Here is a 22,991-nt window from a genome sequence, read left to right as displayed (position 1 = left end):
CGGGAGCGCGGGGCCCCGACGGGCCACGGCGGCGCGGCGAGAGGCGACGGGGGACGCAGCGGCGCTCCGAGCGCCCAGCGGTAGGTACGACCCAGGCCCAGCCCCGCGGCGACGCCCCCGGCCCTGCCTGGCCCAGGCCCGCGGAGTCCCGACGGCGGCCGCGCCCCGCCCAGCCCCGCCCACAGCCCGCGGCCGGCGGCCGCCTCCCGCCTCCTGAATCCTGCGATGTCGTCCCGGCGTGGGGTTCGCGGCCCGGGACGGCGGCCGTCATCCCTCCGCATCACGTGGGCGTCGGGGGTGGTCGCGGGGGGGGCGGGGGCAGGACGCGGCGGGGCGGGGACGACCGAGGGACCGACGGAGGGAGGGAGGGAGGGAGGGCGGGAGGGCGGCCCGCTAGCTCCGCGCAGCCTGTCCCCGGGGCAGCCCGGCGGGAGTGCCCAGGTCGGCCGTGCGGGTCCGGGGGCGCGGAGCTGGGTCCGGGGCGGGCTCCCCTCGCGGGCTCCCCCCGCGCCCCCGGCGCCCAGGGTCCCGCTGCCTCCGCCGAGCCCGCCGACCTGGATGGTGCAGACGGACTCCGTGCGGACCGTGCGCACTTGCATAATCCGAGTCAGGGGTGTTAGACACGGTGTCTGAGTACGAGCGGGAGACCCGTCGGAGTGCTGCCCACACGCGTCCTGATGGGACGGAAGGTGCTCACCGTCTCCTGAGGCCCCGAGGGGCCGGCTGTGGGGGGGAGGGCGCCGGGCTCGGACGCGACCCCCGGGGCGGCAGGGCACGGGGTGCAGGGGTATCCCGCGGAGGCCGCGGTTACCGGGCTGCGGCGGGGTGACAGTCGAGTGCCGTCGGGTGGGCTGGCATCGGGGCCGCTTGCAGGTGGTCCGTCCGCGCGGAGGAGGGCAGAGGGGGCGGGGGGCCGCTGGGGTCTGCGGACGAAGGCGGGCACCCCGGGACACCTGTTAGGGCCGCACCCCGCTTTGCCCGGCGCACTTGCAGCATTGGCGGGTGCTGCGGCCCCGGACCCTGACCCATGTTCCACACCCCGGCTGTCTCGCGGTGTTAGGGCCTGTCTACACGGCCGCTGGGAGGCCGCAGCTCGGTGCCGCAGGATTGTGAGAGTGCAGTGGTGTGCTGCCGTGGTCCTGGTCCGGACGCTTCATTGGATGCTGGTGGTCACGGTGCCTCTGGTCCTCGCCCCGGGGACAGACCACTTAACTACATACAGCTCGTGGTTGTGGACCCAATTGGAATCCAGGACGTGCCCTAACGGACTCTGCTGCTGAGACTGCTGTGCAGTGTGGGTGTTTTTGGCACATCCCTCTCTAACTTCAGTTTCACATGATCTCCCAAGTTCCTGTGAGATGACCTGAACCACTCATTTTTGGAGTGGACTTTTTCCAGAATGAAATGATCTTAAGTGATCTTGATCCTAAAAAACAAAAGAAACTGTAAGTGCTCCCTTGGGAAATCGTATTTTCTTGTGCAGTGAGTGAATTTGGGGGAGGCCCACGTGTATCACCCACTGATAGGAAATGTAAAATTGACCGCTTAGGTGGACAGGGTCGTGCGGCCACCTTCTGCTGCTGTGTCCTAATGAGGAAGGTATGCATTTAACCTGCTTGGGAGCCACAGTAACCATGGTGAGGGAATGGGGTGCTTTCATTTGAGAATCAAAGTTCGTGTTCTCCAGATTCAGGAAAGGACAGACAGTTCCTTGGCCCTACTCCCAAGGCTTCAGCAGGTAACTACAGGGCCTAGTTGCTGACAGCCTCATTTCCTGTCCTCCTGAGAGTTAGCCAGGCTGCAACAGCCTCTGGGAACCAGCCTCTGATGATGCGCCCATCCCCAAACTAGTGCTTCTCAAAGTCCACTAGTGCTCGGATGCTGTGCTTCTCAGAACCCGGTGGTAAGATCCAGTTTCAAGATTAGTGCTTACCATGTGAAGCCATCCTTCTTTGCCTGCAGTAAATGTAGCTTGCTTCCTTGTTTCAGATACAAGTGGGTGATGGTCTTAACCTTGGACAGGTCTGTTTAACAGTCAGCTCTGGGGAAAAGGAGAACCCCAAAGGATGGAGAACAGATGGAACTTTAAGGATGAAATGAAAGCAAGTAGAGTTGAGTGGAAAGCATCTAACAGTGATTTTCATTGAGGCTTGCTCTGGCTGAAGAAGCCAGTGTGGGCTTGAAAGTGACCTTGTGTTTAGTTTTTAGGAACACCCTCACGAGGTGCTTGACAGCTCCTCAGTTAGTCAGGCTGTGGGGCTTGAACTCATGACCCTGAGATTAAGAGTCAGACGCCCAACCTGCTGAGGCACCAGGCGCTCCCAGGTGAGGCTTTTTTTTTTTTTTTTTTTTAATTTTTATTTATTTATGATAGTCACAGAGAGAGAGAGGGGCGGAGACATAGGCAGAGGGAGAAGCAGGCTCCATGCACCGGGAGCCCGACGTGGGACTCGATCCCGGGTCTCCAGGATCCCGCCCCGGGCCAAAGGCAGGCGCCAAACCGCTGTGCCACCCAGGGATCCCCCAGGTGAGGCTTTTGAAGGCTAGAACCCATATGTGCATTTCATTTTTAATAATTTTATAATTTTTAACTTTATTTCTTAGGATTTAATGTTCTTCAATTATAAAGTGCTAAATGATCCTTCAGTCTCTCCTTCTACTGAACCTAAGATATACTTTTGACATAGATGATGAGATTTGGAAAACTCACTCCAAATTAGCTTTTCAGAAACTTTTTGTTTGTACCTCCTGGGAATTCCTCCCTCTTACAGGTTAACCCTTCCTCCCTCTGCCCCACCCATTTGATTCCAGTCTGCCTCTTTGGTTTTATTTACCTTTGGTCAAATATACGGAGACTTTTTTTTCCTTTACCTTGGTCCTTTTTTTTTTTTTTTTTTTTTTTTTTTTTAATTTTTTTTTTTTAGTTTATTTATGATAGTCACAGAGAGAGAGGCAGAGACACAGGCAGAGGGAGAAGCAGGCTCCATGCACCGGGAGCCCGACGTGGGATTCGATCCCTGGTCTCCAGGATCGCGCCCTGGGCCAAAGGCAGGCGCCAAACCACTGCGCCACCCAGGGATCCCTACCTTGGTCCTTTTTTGGTTTTGATCTGTTCACCTAGACTGTCTGGGGCTCCAACTGTAAACCCTCCCACAGCTGTTTTCAACCTTTATGGCGCTTCCCACACGTCTTATGATTCCTGTTTTATTTTTATCTCTTTTGTTCATTTATTGTGAATGCTTGCTGTATGTTATACTCTGTGATCGGCCCCATGCAAAGAAAACATGATTCCTACCCTGGAGGAGTTTAACCTAATAGAAGAAATAGATATATAAATGGATCATTGCAACAGGGTGCCATGCAAGAAGCATAAACTCTGAGGGGCACCAGGCATGCACTGCGGGAAGAGGGGTGACAAGAGGAGTGTAAAAGTGGAATTGCTGACTCACAGATGTTGTTATTTAAAATCTTGGGAAATATGGCCAAACTGCTTCTGAACATGTAGAAATTATGATTTTTCCACTTAGTTTCACTGCTAGTGGATATTATCAATCTTTAAAAGTTACCGTTCTGTTAGTAAGATTGGCATTCGTTATTTTAACCTGATGTTTTTTAACTTGAACTTGATTTTTTTAGTGTGATAGCTTACACATTAAAAAAACTTAGAAATAGTTGCAGACTTATAGAAAGTTGCAAATATAATACAAAGAACTTTTTCTCCTGAAACATTTAAAAGAAATTAGCTAAGCAAGATGCCACATTACCCCAAATATTGTCTGTTTCCTACAATAAGAGCAGTCTCCTACATATCCAGAATAAAACCATCAGAATCAGGAAATGAATAATTATCATCAAATCCTCAGATTCCATTGAAATTTTTCCAGTGTTCCAATAATATTTCTAGTAAAAGAATTAACTTAGAATTGCACATCGTATTTACTCATTTTTAGTCTCTTTCAGCGGGAAACAGTTCTGTAGTTTTCCTTCCATGTATATATATTTTTAAAGTGTGTAATTCATGTCGAATTATATAGTCTAATGAAAGAGCATTTCTGGTACCCTCCAAAAAACCTGTTTTCATTCCCAGCCAACTGCTAACCTACCTTCTATCGCTGTAGTGTTGTCTCTTCTGAATATTTCACATAAGTGGAGTCAGATGATGTGAGGACTTTTGCATCTGGCTTCTTTCACTTAGCATGATGCTTTTGAATTCATTTGTTTTGTGGTGTGTGTGTGTCAGTACCTAGTTTTTTTTTTTTTTGTTTTTGTTTTTAAGATTTTATTTATTTATTCATGAGAGACACACAGAGAGGCAGAGACACAGGCAGAGGGAAAAGGAAGCTCCATGCAGGGAGCCCGATGTGGAACTCGATCCTGGGACTCCGGGATCATGCCCTGGGCTGAAGGCAAGTGGTAAACCACTGAGCCATCCAGGGATCCCCAGTACCTCGTTTTTAATGCCAAGAAGCATTCTGTTGTATGGGTATACCACATTGTGTTTATCCATTTACCATATGAAGGACATTTCAATTTCCATGTTTTGGCTGTTACGAATAGTGCTACCTTGTATGGTCTGGACACTTTCGAATAGTATAGGCTAGTTATTTTGTGCAGTGTCTATTAATTTGGGCTGAGAAGTCTACCAGACTTCTGTGAATTACTCTTCTTCCTTTGGTATTTATTTACTTATTTATTTAGAGGATGAGGAGGGACAGAGAGAGGGGGAAAGAGAGAGTCTCAAGCAAACTCCATGCCCAGTGTGGAGCCTGACTCAGGGCATGACCTCACAACTCTGAGATTATGACCTGGGCTGAAATCAGGAATTGGATGCTTAACCAACTGAGGCACTTACGGCACCCCTTACTTAATTATTAAGTAATTTTAGGGAGGTGCTTGGAAATCATGTACGTATCTCACTCCTCATCAGATTTTCAATATATTTAATTTTTATCACCATGTTGATGATTACCAAATCACGCCGCAATCTTGTAGAATAAAGCATTTGCTTAAAATTCAGTAATTCTTTGAATCTAGAGTTCAGATTGGAGCAGGGGAAATGGCTTATTTCTGTTCCTCATCTAGGAAGACTCAAAGGCTGAGGTGACTTGAGAGCCAGGTGTCTAGAAGTGTCTTCACTTACTTGTCTGGTGGTTGAGGTTGGAACATCTCTGTATGGTCTCTCCATTTGGGCTAATTGAGCTCCCTCATGACATGGTGTCTGGATTCCAGGGTGATGGTGCTCAGAGAGTGAGCAGAAGCTTGCTCTAGTCTTGGAAGTCACATGGCATGACCTCTGTCATACTTTATGGGTTGAGTCAGCCACAGAGTTCTGCCCAAGTTTAAGGGGTGAGGCATAAGTGCCCCACTTTGGGGGAGAATTGTCAAGATCATATATATATTTTTTACAAAAGATTTACTTATTTATTAGAGCATGTGCGGAGAGAGAGGGAGAGGGTGAGAGAGAATGTGAAGCAGTGCCCAGTGCAGTGCCCAGTGTGGGGCTCGATCTCATAACTCCAAGCTCACGACTGAGCCAAAATCAAGAGTCAGAGGCTTGACTGACAGAGCCACCCAGGTGCCCAAGGTCATATTGCAAAAGAGCATGTGGGGTGGGAAGTACTGTTGCATTGTGTTTTGAAAAATTCAGTGCCACAGGTTGTAATCTATTACTGTCATTTATTTTTTGTCCAAATTGTCTCCTATTTGGGTGGTGGGAACTCTTTCTTTCTTTCTTTCTTTCTTTCTTTCTTTCTTTCTTTCTTTCTTTCTTTTCTTTTCTTTTCTTTTCTTTTCTTTTCTTTTCTTTCTTTTTTTTCTTTTCTTTCTTTTTTTCTTTTTTTTTTTAAGACCAGAGAAGGGGCGGGGGTGGGGGGAGAGGCAGGCAAAGATACAGACAGAGGGAGAAGCAGGCTCCATGTAGGGAGCCTGATGCGGGACTTGATCCTGGGACTCTAGGACCACGCCCTGGGCCGAAGACAGACACTAAACCGCTGAGCCACCCAGGGATCCCCAGTGGGAACTTCTTTAAGCTGGTTTCTTTTGAGTCCTTTTGACGTGTCTCACCATTTGTTGAACAACTTGCTTATTTTCTGGTGTAGGACAGTCTTGGCTTGTCTTATCTTTTCCATGCTTCAGCCCTAGAATCAACCATTTTTCTAAGGAGTCCTGGTTCTTTGTGGAAAGTAGTATTTAGAAAGTAAGATCTGGGGTGGGGGGTGCCTGGGTGGCACAGTCAGTTAAACATCCAGCTCTTGGTTTTGGCTCAGGTCCTGATCTCAGGGTCATGATATCAAGCCCGTGTGGGGCTCTGTGCTTGGTGTCTCATCTGCTTGATATTCTCCCTCTGCCCCTCCCTGAACCCACTTGCTCTCATTCTGTCTTTCAAGTAAATAAATAAATCTTTAAAAAAAGAAAAGAAAAGAGTAAGATTTGGGCTATAGGAGTGCTCACTGTTATTGGAGTGTGTAACTGCCTCTAGACTCTCTTAGTAGACAGAACTATGGAATATATATGTACAGGTTTACAACTGTATCTTTTATGTATGTATTAAAAACAATACAGTCACACCTGCATTCTGATCAAGTACCACAGGATTTAGTTTAATTTTATGCCTTTTCAGATACTTTAAAAACAGCTTTATGGAAATATAATTTATAACCATACAGTTCACCTGCTTATTTATTTAAAAAAATATTATTTATTTATTCATGAGAGACAGAGAGAGAGAGAGGCAGAGACACAGGAAGAGGGAGAAGCAGGTTCCATGCTGGAAGCCCGACACGGGACTCGATCCTGGGTCTCCAGGATCAGGCCCTGGGCTTGAAGGTGGCGCTAAACTGCTGAGCCCTCCAGGCTGCCCCAGTTTACCTGTTTAAAGTGTATATGTGTGTGTGTATATATAATTATAGTTCACTGGTGTTTAGTATATTCAGAGAGTTGTGCATACATCACCACAGTTGAGTTTTTAGAACATTGTCATTGTTCTGAAGTCCTGTTCCCCTTACTCATCACCTTCCAGTCCTCCTCAGCCCTAGGTAACTGGGACAACTAGTATTCTTTCTGTCTCCATAAATTTGCCCTGAACACTTTATATGAAATACAACATGTGGTTCTACATGTCTTTCACTTAGCATAATCTTCCTCAGGGGAAATCCACATCATAGCAAACGTGTCAGTACTTCATTTCTTTTTTGGCCAAATATTTCATTGTGTGGATATACCACATTTTATTTATTCATTCATCAGTTGATGGACATGTGGATTGTTTCTACTTTTTGGCTCTTGTGAATAATACTGCTATGAACAAGTTTTTGTTTGAATGCATGTTTTTTTTTTTTTTTTTTTTTTTATGATAGTCACAGAGAGAGAGGGAGAGGCAGAGACACAGGCAGAGGGAGAAGCAGGCTCCATGCACTGGGAGCCCGACGTGGGATTCGATCCTGGGTCTCCAGGATCGCGCCCTGGGCCAAAGGCAGGCGCCAAACCGCTGCGCCACCCAGGGATCACCTGAATGCATGTTTTTAATTTCTCTTGGGTGAAATTGATGGTTCATATAACACCTATATATTTCATCTTTTGAGGAACTGCCAGACTGTTTTCCAAAGTGGCTGCACTGTTTTACTTTAACTACCACAGCATATGAGAGATTCAGTTGCTCCACATCCTTTCCAACACTTGTGTTTTTCCTTTTTTCTTCTTGTTTTTTTTTTTTATATTATAGTCCTCTTAGTAGGTATAAAGTTACATATTTCACTGTGGTTTTGAGTTTCATTTTCCCACAGCTAATGTTGTTTAGCATCTTTTTATGTGCTTAACAGCCATTTGTATATTATTTTTGGAGAAATATTCAAATTTTTGCCCATCTTCTTCTTTTTTTAAGATTTATTATTTTTTTTTAGAGAGTATGAGCAGGAAGGGCAAAGGTGGGGAGAGAGAATCTCAAGCACACTGAGCACAGAGCCTGATGTGGGGCTCCATCTCACGACCCTGAGATCACGACCTGAGCTGAAACCAAGAGGTGGATACTTGACTGGCAGTGCCACCCAGGTGCCCCTCTTTTGCCCATTTTTAAGTTGGGTTGTCTTTTAATTATTGAGTTATAAGAGTTGTTTTCTTTATATATTCTGGATGTAAGTTCCTGATCAGAAATATGATTTGCAAATGTTTCTTCTTGTTTTGCGGTTTCTTTTTTGCTTTTTTTTTTTTCTTTTTGCTTTTTTGATGGTTTCCTTTGAGGTGTAAAAGTGTTATATTCGATGAAATCCAACTTATCTCTTTTTCTTTACTTATTAGTTGGTTTTTGGTGCTTATCTAAGGGTCCATTGCCAAACCCAAGGCCATGAAAATTTATGCCCATTTTCTTTTAAGAGATTCAAAGTTTAAGCTCTTACATGGAGACGTATGATACATTTTGAGTTAATTTTTTTGTGTGATGAAAGGAAAGTCCCAACTTCATTCTTTGGCATGTGGATATGTAGTTGTCCTAGCATAATTTGTTGAAAATTACTCTTTTTTTTTTTTAAGATTTATTTATTTGAGAGAGGATTTGAGCATGCATGTGTGTGAGGTAGGGATGGGCAGAGGGGGAGAGCCTCAGGCAGACTCCATGCCGAGCATGGAGCGTCATGTGGGGCTCCATCTCAAGACCCCAAGGTCACAGCCTGAGCTGAAACCAAGAGTCGGACAACCAACTGGACTGTGCCACCCAGGCACCCTGAAAATTACTTACTAGTTTGCCAGCTCTGTTAAATATGTAGATGTAGATATAGGTACTCAGTTTTCTTTTCTTTTTTCTTTTTTCAAGGAAAAATTAAAAAATGTTTCAAATTCCTGTGGAAAATCTTGACAACATCAGGAAGGTACGAAAAAAGGTGAAAGGCATTCTTGTGGATATTGGGCTCGACAGCTGCAAGGAATTGCTGAAGGTAAGAGTCCATAAGTGAGATTAAGAGAAGACAGTATATCAGTGATGTAGGGTTGGCTTTATGGAGGTGATTTGAGAGTGTTTGAGGAATGAGTAAGGTTCCTCAAGGTGGAAATTGCTTGTATTTCAGATGACTGCTTGAGAGCATCATTAGTTCTTTTTTTTTTGACCATCATTAGTTCTTATTTCAAGGTGCTAAATGGGAAAAATCTGCAGCCAAGAATACTGTCTAGCAAGGCTGTCATTTAGAATAGAAGGAGAGATGAAGAGCTTCCTAGATGAAAACTAACAAGAGTTTGTGACACTAAACCAGCCCTGCAAGAAATAATCTTTTTTTTTTTTTAAGATTTTATTTATTTATTCATGAGAGACACAGAGAGAGAGAGAGAGAGAGAGAGAGAGAGAGAGAGAGAGAGGCAGAGACACAGAGGGAGGAGCAGGCTCCATGCAGGAATCCTGATGTGGGACTCGATCCCGTGCTGGGATCAGTCCCTGGGCTGAAGGCAGCGCTAAACCGCTGAGCCACCTGGGCTGCCTTTTTTTTTTTTTTTTTTTTTTTAAGATTTTATTTATTTATTCATGAGAGACAGAGAGAGAGAGAGGCAGGGACACAGAGCAGAGGGAGAAGCAGGTCTCATGCAGGGAGCCTGACATGGGACTCGACCTTGCATCCCCAGGATTACGCCCTGGGCTGAAGGCGGTGCTAATAGACAGCTGAGCCACCCAGGCTGCCCAAGAAGTATTCTTTTATGTCTTTCTTAAAGTGAGCTATTTTAAGCTATTCAAGTTTTTAAAGTCTTTTTTTTTTTTAATTTTTATTTATTTATGATAGTCACACACACACAGAGAGAGAGAGAGAGAGAGAGGCAGAGACATAGGCAGAGGGAGAAGCAGGCTCTGTGCACCAGGAGCCCGACGTGGGATTCGATCCCGGGTCTCCAGGATCACGTCCTGGGCTAAACCGCTGCGCCACCCAGGGATCCCTATTCAAGTTTTTAAAAGTTACTTTTAGGTGGTGTTTTTTATAGTTACTAGTTATCAAATATGTTTGTTTTTGATCTTCGAAGGGAATGTGTTGAATTATTTGTTATTTTAGCCGAAGCAGACCCTGACTTAACTCCCTAGATGGTTGGAGTAATTACCAAATGGGGATTCATGTGATGGGGCTTTTCTGCTTTGTGAATTTAATATATGTAATTTTAACAAAAGTTTAAAAATTAAGGTCACATACTCTGATAAGTTATGTTCTTTTAATTTTCTCCTTTCTTATTAACTTGAGGCTCTATTGCCAGCTATATATTTTCAAGTTAAGAAATAGAAATTGTGGAGTGAGGCTTGATGTGTATTCTTAAAGCCATTGGTAGTTCTGTGCATGTTTGTTTTATTCATAACTATCGAAATAAGGACCGTGTCTACTTTGACTTTTGTTTTTAGACTTGTGAACAATTCAGTTCACAGTATTGGCCTCGGAAGGGTTTGGTTTCTTAATTTTCAAATCTCAGACTTTTAGCCAGATTGATTTTATTTATAAAAAGGTGGCCTAATACTGAAAGACTAATAATTACCAGGATCCTCATTAATGGCCAGAATTTATTTTTGCCCTCATGTAGACAAATACTAATTTCTAAAAGGTTGCAGGTAATTTTCTGTTGAGACATTGCCACCTCAGAGAGCTCTTCCCTCTGAAATGCTGCCTTCACTGTGCTCTCCTGGCTTACCAACTCTGTTGTACTTCAGAGCTCTCATGGTACCTGATATTATTTTATTATCTTTCTCCCCCACTTGAATGAAAGAAGACAAGGACCTCTTGTTTTGTTCATCGATGGTATTACCTGTGATCAGAATTATGGTCTGGCGCATAGGTGTGTAACAGATACATCTATATTTTTAATAAATATTTTTTGAATGAACAAAAATAGAAACAGTACTTTTAATAACAGACTATGACTGAAAGTCCATTTGCAAATAAAAGGATGGGGGAGATATAAGTGGAAACCTTGGGTAGATCATACTGCTTAGGAACAGTCTTACAGTGAGAGAACCTTGGAGTTCTTTGCATCTCTGTTTATTTTATTTTATTTATTTTAATAAATTTATTTTTTATTGGTGTTCAATTCGCCAACATAGAATAATACCCAGTGCTCATCCCATCAAGTGCCCCCGTCAGTGCCCGTCACCCAGTCACCTCCCCCACCCCCCCCGCCTACCTCCCTTTCTACCACCCCTAGTTCGTTTCCCAGAGTTAGGAGTCTCTCATGTTCTGTCTCCCTTTCTGATATTTCCCACTCATTTTTTTCTCCTTTCCCCTTTATTCCCTTTCACTATTTTTTATATTCCCCAAATGAATGAGACCATATAATGTTTGTCCTTCTCCGATTGACTTATTTCACTCGGCATAATATCCTCCAGTTCCATCCACATCGAAGCAAATGGTGGGTATTTGTCATTTCTAATGGCTGAGTAATATTCCATTGTATACATAAGCCACATCTTCTTTATCCATTCATCTTTTGGTGGACACTGAGGCTCCTTCCACAGTTTGGCTATTGTGGACATTGCTGCTAGAAACATCGGGGTGCAGGTGTCCCGACATTTCACTGCATCTGTATCTTTGGGTAAATCCCCAGCTGCATCTCTGTTTATAAGTCATTTTATGCATGAGGTTTAAGAAAGCAAGGCCATTATTTGGAGACAAAATTAAGCAGATAAATAGGAGACATAGTCCAGGGATGCCTGGATGGCTCAGCAGTTGAGCGTCTGCCTTCAGCTCAGGGCGTGATCCCAGGATCTGGGATTGAGTACCACATTGGGCTCCCTGCAAGGAGCCTGCTTCTCCCTCTGCCTCTCTCTCTGTGTCTCTCATGAATAAATAAATCTTTAAAAAAAAAAAAGAGAGAGAGAGAGAGAGAGACATAGTCCATTAGTAACAGATAAGTCTTATAAAGTTCCTGGACCCAGTTCTGATACAACACCAGGGGTTCTGGTTTCCCAAGTGTGGAAGCTCACCAAAGCAGGGAATAAAATTCTTACTGAGGCTTCATTAGTAGAATTGATTAAGTCATTGGCTGATTCAACCTCCAGCCCCCCTCCCTTCCCCAGAAGGCTCCAATCCTCAAATAATGTGATCGGTCCTCTGGGGAACCAACTGTATGTACCCTTGGGTACATACAACAGAATGACCCCCTTGGGCAGGGTCTACAAGTCACCTTTATGGTTTTGAAGCATTTTCAGGAACTCTGAATGAAGACCACATTTATCTGAGAAATATTTAATCATCTGAATGACCTTATAAGTAATTTTTTATAACTTTCTTATAAATCATTTTATTGCAGCAAGTACATGTATTGAAGTAGTATTTGTAGAGAATATATAAATAAGCTAAGAACACAAGTGTATGTATATAGATACAGGGTATTTCAAATGATAATATATGGGAACCTCCTATAGTGGTGCCTGGCATGTGGTGTACATGGTGATGCTCAGAAAGCGAACCCTGAAGATATCAGACTGAGAGTACCCTTAGGTCACTGGGATGCCTTGTTTTTAATCTTGCCTTTTATTTTAATCTTGTCTCTTAGCTAATTATGTGCCCTTGGGCAAATCAGTTCCTCTTTAGGCCTTTGGGCCTGTGTCCTTACTCCAGTGAAGGACTGTAGAGATGAGGGCACTAGGGTCGTTACCCAGGAGAGGGAGGCAGTTGAGCAGGAGCTCAGAGACACACTGGCAGAACTGTCACTTCTGGCTTGGGGGGCTTGTGTGGCCTTTAGGGAGGTGAGATTGGAACTGTTTTTGTTTTTAAAGAACGAGTAGGATTACCTAGTGGAAAGAATTAGAAAGGGTATTCCAGGAATCTGGAATTTAAAACCACAACCAAATTGATCAATCCACATCAAACCAGGCCGAGTGAACTCAGAAACACATTACCCTTTAACCAGATTAACCATTCTCATTTTATTCTGTTTGGTTTAACGTTGGCTCACTTGTGTGTGTGTGTGTGTGTGTGTGTGTGTGTGTGTGTGTGTGTAATACTTCACATGTGTGATTTCTAAGAATAAGGACAGTCTCTTACGTTAACACAGGGTGATTGTCAGCTCAAGTAAACTGGTATTTTTATCTTGTCTGATCATTTATAGCTCCTCCAGGTCCATGATGGGCCCAGTCTAGGAGCAGGCATGGCCTTTAGTTGTCATGTCTTTCTTGCATCTCCTTGAATATGAATTCACTTTTTGAATGGAATTCTGTTCCAAAATTGGTTTTGTTTTATTCTTAGATAAAACATCAGTAATAACTAAAGTTTTTCATCCTAGTGTCCTTGTTTTTGACTTTGTATAGAAAATATTCCTCACTGACTTTTGCTTCCTTATTAGTCAGCCTAAGAATGTGTTTACTCATCTGAATTTGTTCAAGGCTTGTTTACTTTCTTGACTGTGCTGACATAGAAGCGTACATACTTCTCAAGGGAAAATTGAGAGATTTAGGGACGCCTGGGTGGCTCAGTGGTTGAGCATCTGCCTTTGGCTCTGGGCGTGATCCCGGTCTCGGGATCAAGTCCCACGTCGGGCTCCCTGTGAGGAGCCTGCTTCTCCCTCTGTCTGTGTCTCTGCCTCTCTCTCTGTGTTTCTCATGAATAAATAAATAAAATCTTAAAAAAAAAAAAAGAAAATTGAGAGATTTGAACGGTGTACAACTATTAGGTTAGTTAAACTCTTAGGTTAAGTGTTGCAAATTCTTTTGGGGGAAAGTTTTTTTTTTTAAAACTATAGTTCTGTGTTTTATAAAATTGTTTAAAATTTAAGCTATGTGAAGTTCAGTTTAGAAAAATAAGAAAATATATGCAGAAACATGGATACAAGAAGACTCATTTGTAAGCCGTTACCCAAAATCTCCCCCATTGTTAATATTTTTGTATGTCTATCTAGATTTTTTTTTTATAAGTGGGAGAGATCAAACTAAGATACTAGCTTTGTTTTGTCTTTTCACTGAATTTCATATTAAGAATTATTTTCGGGATCCCTGGGTGGTGCAGTGGTTTAGCACCTGCCTTTGGCCCAGGGCACGATCCTGGAGACCCGGGATCGAATCCCACGTCGGGCTCCCGGTACATGGAGCCTGCTTCTCCCTCTGCCTATGTCTCTGTCTCTGTCTCTCTACCTTTGTGACTATCATAAATAAATAAAAAAAAAAAAAGCTTAAAAAAATTCTCTAAAAAAAAAAAAGAATTATTTTCCATGTCAGATGCATTTGTTCCTAATCCCCCAGAGTATTTAGAATTTCTTGGTTTCAAGCAGCAGAAACCAACACTAGACCAAGTTGAGCAACAGGGAATTTACTGGCAGACTGGGGCTTCCAGGAATGGAAGGAGCTGAGGGAACACCTGTCCATGCTGCTTTCTACTTCTTACCCAGCCAGCATTTCAGATTTCAGTGAGATGTCACTCTGCCTTCTCTAATTGTCCCAAGAGTTAGGACCTCAGATTTTAGGCTATACAACTCTTGTTGAAAGCCTCTCTGAGAAAAATGAACTTGAGGGAAGAGAGACTCTTCCAAGAACCTTATCTTCTTTTTTAAAAGTAGTTCTAAACCCTGCTACTCATTAGAGTCTCTTGATTTTTTTGAAAGTTAACACTTGGTCAGTTAAATATGGGCTGGCTCTTTAGTTTACAGGGTGTTGGGCACAGTGAAAATGTGGACCTGCGCTGGCCCACAGGCCTGTTGTCCCAACCCACAGCATGTGGGCGGCTCCCAAGGGAGAGGAGCCTCTGTGCTGGGATGCTTATGGTACCTGGAGCCTGGCAGGGTTCCAGGTCCCCACCTTGCCTCCTTCCCTGCCCCAGCCTGTGCTAGGCTGCCATGGGAGGTGACCGTGGGATGTGGACTTCCTGACAGTGTGCTAATTGCCCCACGTTGTGGAGGACAGAGGGAGTGGTTGTAGGATGGGGGCTGAGAGGAGGGTGTTGGGTGAGTGGGAGACAGAGCAGGGACAGAATCTTTCCCAGGAATACTGGAGGGTAGGACCATGCATGAGCTGGAGCTCCAAGCTCCTAAAATGTGCTCATGGTCTTTTTTTTTAAATTTATTTATTCATGAAAGAGACCAAGAGAAGCAGAGGGAGAAGCAGGCTTCCCACAGGGAGCCTGATGTGGGACTCGATCCTAGGACCTTGGGATCATGACCTGAGCTGAAGGCAGATGCTCAACCACTGAGCCACCCAGGTGCCCCAGTGGTGCTCTATTATCCTATTAGAGTTTAACTTAAATGTAAAATTATTAACAATTTCAAGATGGTGAAAACAGAGTGTTAAACCCTGGCTGCACTAGGCCTGTGTCCCTGGAGTCAGCCCTCGCTGGTGTCAGACCCACAACTCTGGGATCATGACCTGAGCTGAAGGCAGACACTTCACCAATCGAGATACCCAAGTGCCCCAGATTTTTTTTTAATATTTAATAATTTAGTTTACTTAACCATATATTAAAAATATTTCAGTATGAAATCAATATAAAGTAAGTAATGAAATATGTTGCTTTTTTCTCTAATATCTTCCAACCATATTTAAAGATGTTTTTATTAGAATAAAATATATATAATAAAGAATTTGCCATCTTTCCCATTTTTAAGTACACAGTACATTAGCGTTAATCATATTCACACTGTTTTGTGACTATCTGCACTATCTGTAGTTGACGCCTGCACATCCAGGAGGGCTAGGGGCACCAGCCATCTTTTCTCTGCACACTCAAACCTGGATATAACTTTAGACTCCCCCAAACTTAACTACTACTAGTCCACTGTTGCCCAGAATCCTTACTGACAGCATTGGCAGTCAGCACACATATGTTATATGTGTGATATACTGTCTTCTTACGATAAAGTAAGCTAGAGAAAAAAAAATTTTTTTTAAAGATGTTATTTATTTATTCATGAGAGACACAGAGAGAAGCAGAGACACAGGCAGGGGGAGAAGCAAGCTCTATGCAGGGAGCCCAATGTGGGACTCGAACCCAGTAATCTGGGATCATATCCTGAGCCAAAGGCAGGTGCTCAACTGCTGAGCCACTGAGGCATCCCTAGAGAAATAATGTTAAGAAATCATAAGAGCTGGGATCCCTGGGTGGCGCAGTGGTTTGGCGCCTGCCTTTGGCCCAGGGTGCGATCCTGGAGACCCGGGATCGAATCCCACGTCGGGCTCCCGGTGCATGGAGCCTCCTTCTCCCTCTGCCTATGTCTCTGCCTCTCTCTCTCTCTCTCTCTCTCTCTCTCTGTGACTATCATAAATAAATAAAAATTAAAAAAAAAAGAAATCATAAGAGAAAATATGTTTATGAAACTTATGTATATTCATTGAGAAAAAAATCTGTGTAGAAGTGGACTCATGCAGTTCAAACCTCTGTTGTTTAAGAGTCTGCTGTGTTCCCAAAGTTATCACCTCAAACTAAGCATGAGATAGTCCCTGTCCACCCGTCCAACCCGCCCCCCCCCAACCCCCCAGCCCCTGCTAACCCGTAATCTACCCTAGCTCCACGGTTGGCCTGTTAGGGATGTTTCATGTAAGCGTAGTTCTTTTGTGTCTGGCTTATTTCACTTATGTTAATGTTCTCAAGCTTCATCCATGTTGTAGCATGTCTCAAAATGTAATTCCTTTTTATGGCTAAATCGCATCCGTTGTATGGATACACCACATTTTGTTGAACAGCTCATCTCTTGATAGACATTTGGGTTGATCCCATGTTTTGGCTTTTGTGAAGGATGCTACAGTGAACTTTGGCATACAAGTATCTATTTGAGCCTGTTTTCAGTTTTTTTTAGTATATACTTAGGAGTACAATTGCTAGGTCATGTGATAATTTCATATTTAGCTTTTTGAGGAACTACCAACCTGTTTCCATGCTGGCTTCAGCCTTCTCCACTCCTGTCAGCAGAGAGTGAGGACTCAACTTTGTCCACGTTCCTGCCAACACTTGCTATTTTCTCCCTTTTTTCATCTTCCTGTTTCTCTCCCTGCTTGTTTGCCATCTGGTGGCTAAGGATGTTGAGCATCTTTCATGTACTTTTTGGTCATTTGTATTTCTTAAGAGATTTCTGTTTAAATCCTTTGCCCAGTTTTTAATTGGATTATTTGTCTTTCCATTGTTGAATTGCAGTTATTTTGGATATTAAACTCTTATTAGATGTGATCTGCAGATATTTTCTCCTATTCTGTTGGTTTCTTTTGAGTTTCTTTTTTTTTTTTTCTAAGATTTTTTAAAAATTTATTGATGAGAGAGAGAGAGGCAGAGGGAAAAGCAGGCTCCATGCAGGGAGCCTGAGGGTGGGACTTGATCCCAGGGCCCCGGGATCATGCCCTGAGCCAGAGGCAGACAGACGCTCAACCGCTGAGCCACCTAGGCGTCCCTCTTGACTTTCTTGATAGTATCTTTCAATGCACAAAAATTTTAAATTTTGATAAAGTCCAGTTTACCTATTTTTGTTATTGTTGCTGGTACTTTTTATAGCATATCTGAGAATCCATTACCAAATCCAGTCATGAAGATTCTTTTGTATGTTTTCTTCTAAGAGGTTTATGGTTGTATTTCTTTTCGTTTAAATTGTTGAACCAAAAAAAAATTGTTGAACCATTTTGAATTAATTTTTGAATGTGTTGTGAAGTAGGAGTCCAGCTTTGTTCTTTTGCCTGTGGAAATTCAGTGTTCCAGTACCATTTGTTGAAGAGACCATTTTCCGCTCATTGAATGGACTTGGCATCCTTGTCAAAAATCATTTGGCCTTGGATGTTTGGGTTTATTTCTGCTGTCTCTTCTATTCCATCACTCTGTATGTCTGTCCTTTTGCTGGTACTACACTTTTTTTTTTTTTTGAAGATTATATTTTTAAGTCATCTCTATACCCAACCTGGAGCTTAAACCCACAGCTTCAAGATCAAGAGTCACATGCTCTGTAGAATGAGCCAGCCAGGTGCCCCTACACTAATCATTATTTTACCTTTGTAGTACGTTTTGAAAAGTGTGAATCTTCCAACTTTATTATTTTTTTTCTTTGAGTATTGTTTTGGATATTTGGGACCCCTTGCAGTCCCATATGAATTTGAGGATTGAGTAATCCATTTCTGCAAAAGAGACTTGGAATTTCGTTAGGGATTGTGCTATAGGTCACTTTGGGTAGTACTGATATCTTAACAATATCCACACCCATGAATATAGAGTGTCTTTCTGTTTATTTAGGTATTTATTCTTGGTTCCTCACTGTATCATATTTCTTTCTTTGCTGCCCTGTTCAGAGTGACCATTTCTGAGGGTGACCCTACACTTAAGTTCTGTGCATCAAGTCAGATATTAGATTGAGACATTAAATCAGTGCTTACAAATTGTCATGTCCTGAACCCACCCTTGATGGCAGGCATGCTTTAGAGACCTATGTATGTATAAAGAGATGTTCAAAAGTTTATTTTTTTAAATTTTTTATTTATTTTTTAAGATTTTATTTATTTATTCATGAGAAAGAGAGGGGTGGGGGGCAGAGGGAGAAGCAGGCTCCATGCAGGGAGCCTGATGTGGGACTTGATCCTGGGTCTCCAGGATCACACCGTGGGCTGAAGGCGGCGCTAAACCGTTGGGCCACCGGGGCTGCTCAGATGTTCAAAAGTTTAACCTGTTTCTACATCTTATCTATAAAAGCATATTGAAATGTTTTTAGTATCTTCTATTTATTTCCTAATAATTTTTTTCTAACTAGCTCTTTTTTTTTTTTCCTGCAACTGGTGTTGGAAAGCACTGCTTCCTTTAAATCTTCCCTTATCTCTTCTGTGACAAAACATTGCTGTCTTTCTTCTTTTCCAGTATTTTCTTATGAAAAATTTAAGCCTAAAAGAAAACCCAACTATCTACCACCTAATTTCTGTAAAATCAACATTACATAGATGTGTGTGTGTATATATATAAATCATCATCTGTAAGTTACATATATGTATACATAAACTATGTATGTTTAAGAATTATGTATTTGTATTTAGCCCATCATTCTATCTTATTTTTTGATGAATTTCAAAGAAAGTTGCAGCAGCAGTACATTCTACCCTTGTACTCTTTCAGTATGTGTCAGTAGAGTTTAGTGTTAGTTTTTTTGGGAGGGGGAAGGAATTTATATGCTGTGAAATGCACTTAAGTTTTTGCAGGTGATGATTTTTGATGTGCAAATCCTACTGTAATACAAGTCTCCCATCAGGATAGAAGACAATTCCATCAGTCTGGAAGGTTTTCCTCAAGCTCTGTTCTAGTCAGTCCCTGCCCCCACTCCATGGCTACCAGTGTTCTGAAATTTTGTACTATGGAATAGATTTGCCTCTTTTACAGTTTTATGGGAATGAGATTTCGATGTACTCCTGTGAAAGATTCTGTGTGGTTGCAGTACTCCATCACATGAACGGATTAGTTTATTGGTCCTTTCTCTTGGTGGTGGACACCTAGGCTGTTCCCACTTTTGGTTATTATGAATAAGCTTCTCCTTATGAATATTCTTATAGAAGTATTTTTGAGAACATCTGTTTAGTTTTATAGGAAATGGCCATTGTATGATTCCACACTCCCTCCAGTAGTGTGAGGGTTTCACTTGTACCCCTTACCATTTGGTAGTGTTGGTTTTTAAAAAATCTTTGAAATAGAGTTTACAGTAGCAGTAAGAATGTTCATGATGTTAGCCAACGATGTCATTGTTAGCTGCCTGTTCTTCATAGATCCCTCTTTCAGGGTTAGGAAGTTCCTACCTTGGTGAAAGAGATTTTTCTGTGTCGAGATAATTATCTTTTTAAAGCCTAATATAGTGAATAGCATAGTTTGATTTTCTTTTTTAAAAATAAACTGTTAGGGTTCCTGGGTGGCTCAGTGGTTGAGTGTCTGCTTTCGGCTCAGGTCGTGATCCTGGGGTCCCCAGATCAAGTCCTACATTGGGCTCCCCACAGGGAGCCTGCTTCTCCCTCTGTCTCTGCCTCTCTCTGTGTGTGTCTCATAAATAAATAAAATATTTTATTTATTTATATAAACAAATAAAGATTTTATTAATTTATTCATGTGCTCAACCACTGAGCCACCCAGGCGTCCCTAGGTAAAATCTTTAAAAAACAAACAAACTGGGGATCCCTGGGTGGCTCGGCAGTTTAGCGCATGCCTTTGGCCTGGGGCACGATCCTTGAGTCCCAGGATTGAGTCCCACGTCGGGCTCCCTGCATGGAGCCTGCTTCTCCCTCTGCCTGTGTCTCTGCCTCTGTCTCTCTCTATGTCTATCATGAATAAATATAATATTAAAAACAAACAAATAAACTGTTAAAGCAATCTGTATTCCTGGGAGAAATTCTTAGTTCTTTTTATATGTTGATTTGCAAAATTTTTGTTAAGGATTTTTGTATCTATTTTTTTTTTTATTTTTGTATCTATATGCATGAGTGCTGTGGTGTGTAGTTTTATTTTTTTGTAATATCTTTGTCTAGTTTTGGTGTCAGGATAATTGTGGCCTCAGAATGAACTGGGAATTGTTTCTTCCCCTTTAGATTTTCCAGAAGTTTGTCAATTGATAATGTTTCTTCTGCAAATGTTTAGTGGAATTAGTAACAAAGCTATCTAGCGTTGGAGTTTTCTTTGTGCAAAGTTTTGTTTTTGTTTTATCTTTTAGAGAGAGAGAGAGAGAATGACTGGGGGAATTGGCAGGGGGAGAGTCTCCAGCAGACTCCCTGATGAATGTGGAGCCCCACATGGGTCCCGAGATCACGACCTGAGCTGAGATCAAGAGACAGACACTTAATTGACTGAGCCACCTAGGCACCCACTTTGTGGGAAGTTTTTTTTTTTTTTTTTTTTAAGATTTTATTTATTAGAGACACAGAGAGAAAGAGAGAGAGAGGCAGAGGGAGAAGCAGACTCCATGCAGGGAGCCCGACGTGGGATTCGATCCTGGGTCTCCAGGATCATGCCCTGGACTGAAGGCGGCGCTAAACCGCTGAGCCACCGGGGCTGCCCTGTGGGAAGGTTTTTAACCATGAATTCAATTTCTTGACCAAGTAGCAGCCTATTATGTTATCTAATTTTTTTTGAGTGAGCTTTGGTAGTTTGTCTTCTTTGTGGAATTTATTCATTTCAGCTTAAGTGGTCAGATTTATTGGCATAGAGTTGTTCCCATCATTTACTTATCTGTAGGAACTGTAGTGACTTTGTTATGGGGCTTTGTTTCCTCAGCACTTAATGCTCTAAGTTTCCCTTTATGTGTTGCTTTAGAAGCATCCTACAAATTTGATTTACTGTGTTTCCACTTTTACTTAGTTTTAAGATATTGTCTACTTTTGCTCGTGATTTCTTCTTCTATCCATGGATTAGAAGTATGTTGTTTAATATCTAGAATTTGGGGATTTTCTAGGCATCTTTAGTTCCAGATTTCTGTTTCAATTTGGGTTAGTTAGCCATACTTAATGATTATTTTAGTCCTTTTAAATTTATTGAGACTTTCTGGCTCTGATAAGGTCTGTGTTGGGAATGTTTCACGTGTGTTTGCTGGTGTTGGGTGGAGATGTCTGTTAGTGTTAGGTCAGGTGTCTGGTCCTCTCCATCTTTCCTGTTTTTTCTGGAAGTGTTCTAACACTCACTGTGCAAAGAGGGGCATTGACATCTCCAACCATCAATTTGGATTTGATTCTTTACCTTTTCAGTTCAATAGTTTTTGCCTCATGTACTTACTCTGAAGTGCATACTTGTTTGGATTGCTTTGTTCTGCTAATAAATTGATCCTATTGCCATTATGAAGTGACTTCCTATCCATTTTGATATTCTTTTTTTCCTCCATGAAACCTAGTTTGTGTGATGTAATGTAATTTCCTCCAGCTGTCTTTTGATTAGGGAGAGTGACCTGACCCATCTCTTTCCATCTTTTTATCTTTAACCTGTCTGTGTCTTCATATTTAGAGTGAGATTTCTGTAGGTAGCATATAATTGGGTCTTGTTTTATGTGCCTCTACATTTCAGTATTGAGACCAGGGAGGGTGGCTTGCTGTCTGTTTTGTAGATAGACTTTCTTGGAATGTAGCCATGCTTGTTGGTGTTTATGGCTACTCTTGTGCATGGTGGTGGCACTGAGTGGTTGTGAGAGCAGAGCCCTCAGTATTTACTAACTGCCCTTTACCATAGGGGGAGTTTCCTGCCCCTGTTAATTTCGTGTTAAGTCATGGTTATTGATAGGTTTGGGTTTCAGTGTCCTGTCTCGCTGTTTACTAGTCTTTTCTGTTTTTTTATTCTGTCTCCGCTTTCTTTTGGTTTGACTATTTTTTATGATTCCATTGTATCTCCTTTATTGGCTTATTAGCTCTGTGTGTTTACCTTTCTGATATACTGCTTCACATTTAAGAACCCTACAAGGGGCACCTGGCTGGCTCTCGTCAGTGGAATGTGTGACTCTTGATCTTGGGGTTATGAGTTTGGGCCCAATGTAGGGGTTAGAGATAACTTAAAAAATAAATAAAAATAAAAAAGAACCTTACAATACTAGGCTTCCGTTTCCCACTCTAGCCTTTGTGTTGCTGTTACCATACATTTTCTATATATGTTATAGACCTCAGAATACATTATTTCCAATTTAAATCCTTATAATAATTTGTACTTTTCTGTAGTTCTGAATGGACTCGGTAAGCAGTGTATTAGGATAGGCATATTTGTTTTTTTTTAATTTATTTTTTATTTTAATTTTTTAAAAATTTATTTATTTATGATAGTCACGGGGGCGGGGGCAGAGACACAGGCAGAGGGAGAAGCAGGCTCCATGCACCGGGAGCCTGATGTGGGATTCAATCCCGGGTCTCCAGGATCGCGCCCTGGGCCAAAGGCAGGCGCTAAACCCCGCTGCGCCACCCAGGGATCCCCAGGATAGGCATATTTGAAGGCAATTGTTATATTATTATCTGGCTTAACTAATTTTTTATGTTACAAGTCTTTAATTATTATAAAAATTGCAATATAATCTGTAAAAGTTAGAAAATACAGGTGGTCATTTCTTTAGAAAATAAAATTCAAAATGCCATACTCCTACCTGTTAACATCTTGTTC

At 42.4% G+C, this 22,991-nt stretch overlaps 1 protein-coding gene across 8 annotated transcripts in view; it reads left to right on the top strand.

The window, feature by feature from the left end:
• Positions 1 to 22,991, top strand: part of LOC129514532 (activity-dependent neuroprotector homeobox protein 2) — a 32,615-nt gene continuing 9,624 nt past the window's right edge. Inside the window, exons 1-4 of one of the 8 annotated variants that reach the window (XM_055333167.1) lie at positions 14 to 80; positions 1,061 to 1,294; positions 2,375 to 2,527; positions 8,804 to 8,924. In XM_055333167.1, coding sequence (XP_055189142.1) covers positions 8,817 to 8,924 — 108 coding nt within the window. In that variant the 5' untranslated portion in view covers positions 14 to 80; positions 1,061 to 1,294; positions 2,375 to 2,527; positions 8,804 to 8,816. The other 7 variants (XM_055333165.1, XM_055333166.1, XM_055333170.1 and 4 more) reach the window with 7 other exon arrangements.

This window comes from Nyctereutes procyonoides, unplaced genomic scaffold (genome assembly GCF_905146905.1).
Source record: "Nyctereutes procyonoides isolate TBG_1078 unplaced genomic scaffold, NYPRO_anot_genome, whole genome shotgun sequence".
NCBI classification, from domain to species: domain Eukaryota; kingdom Metazoa; phylum Chordata; class Mammalia; order Carnivora; family Canidae; genus Nyctereutes; species Nyctereutes procyonoides.
The sequence above is the reverse complement of the archived record's forward strand: the minus strand, read 5'-3'. Positions and strand labels throughout refer to the sequence as shown.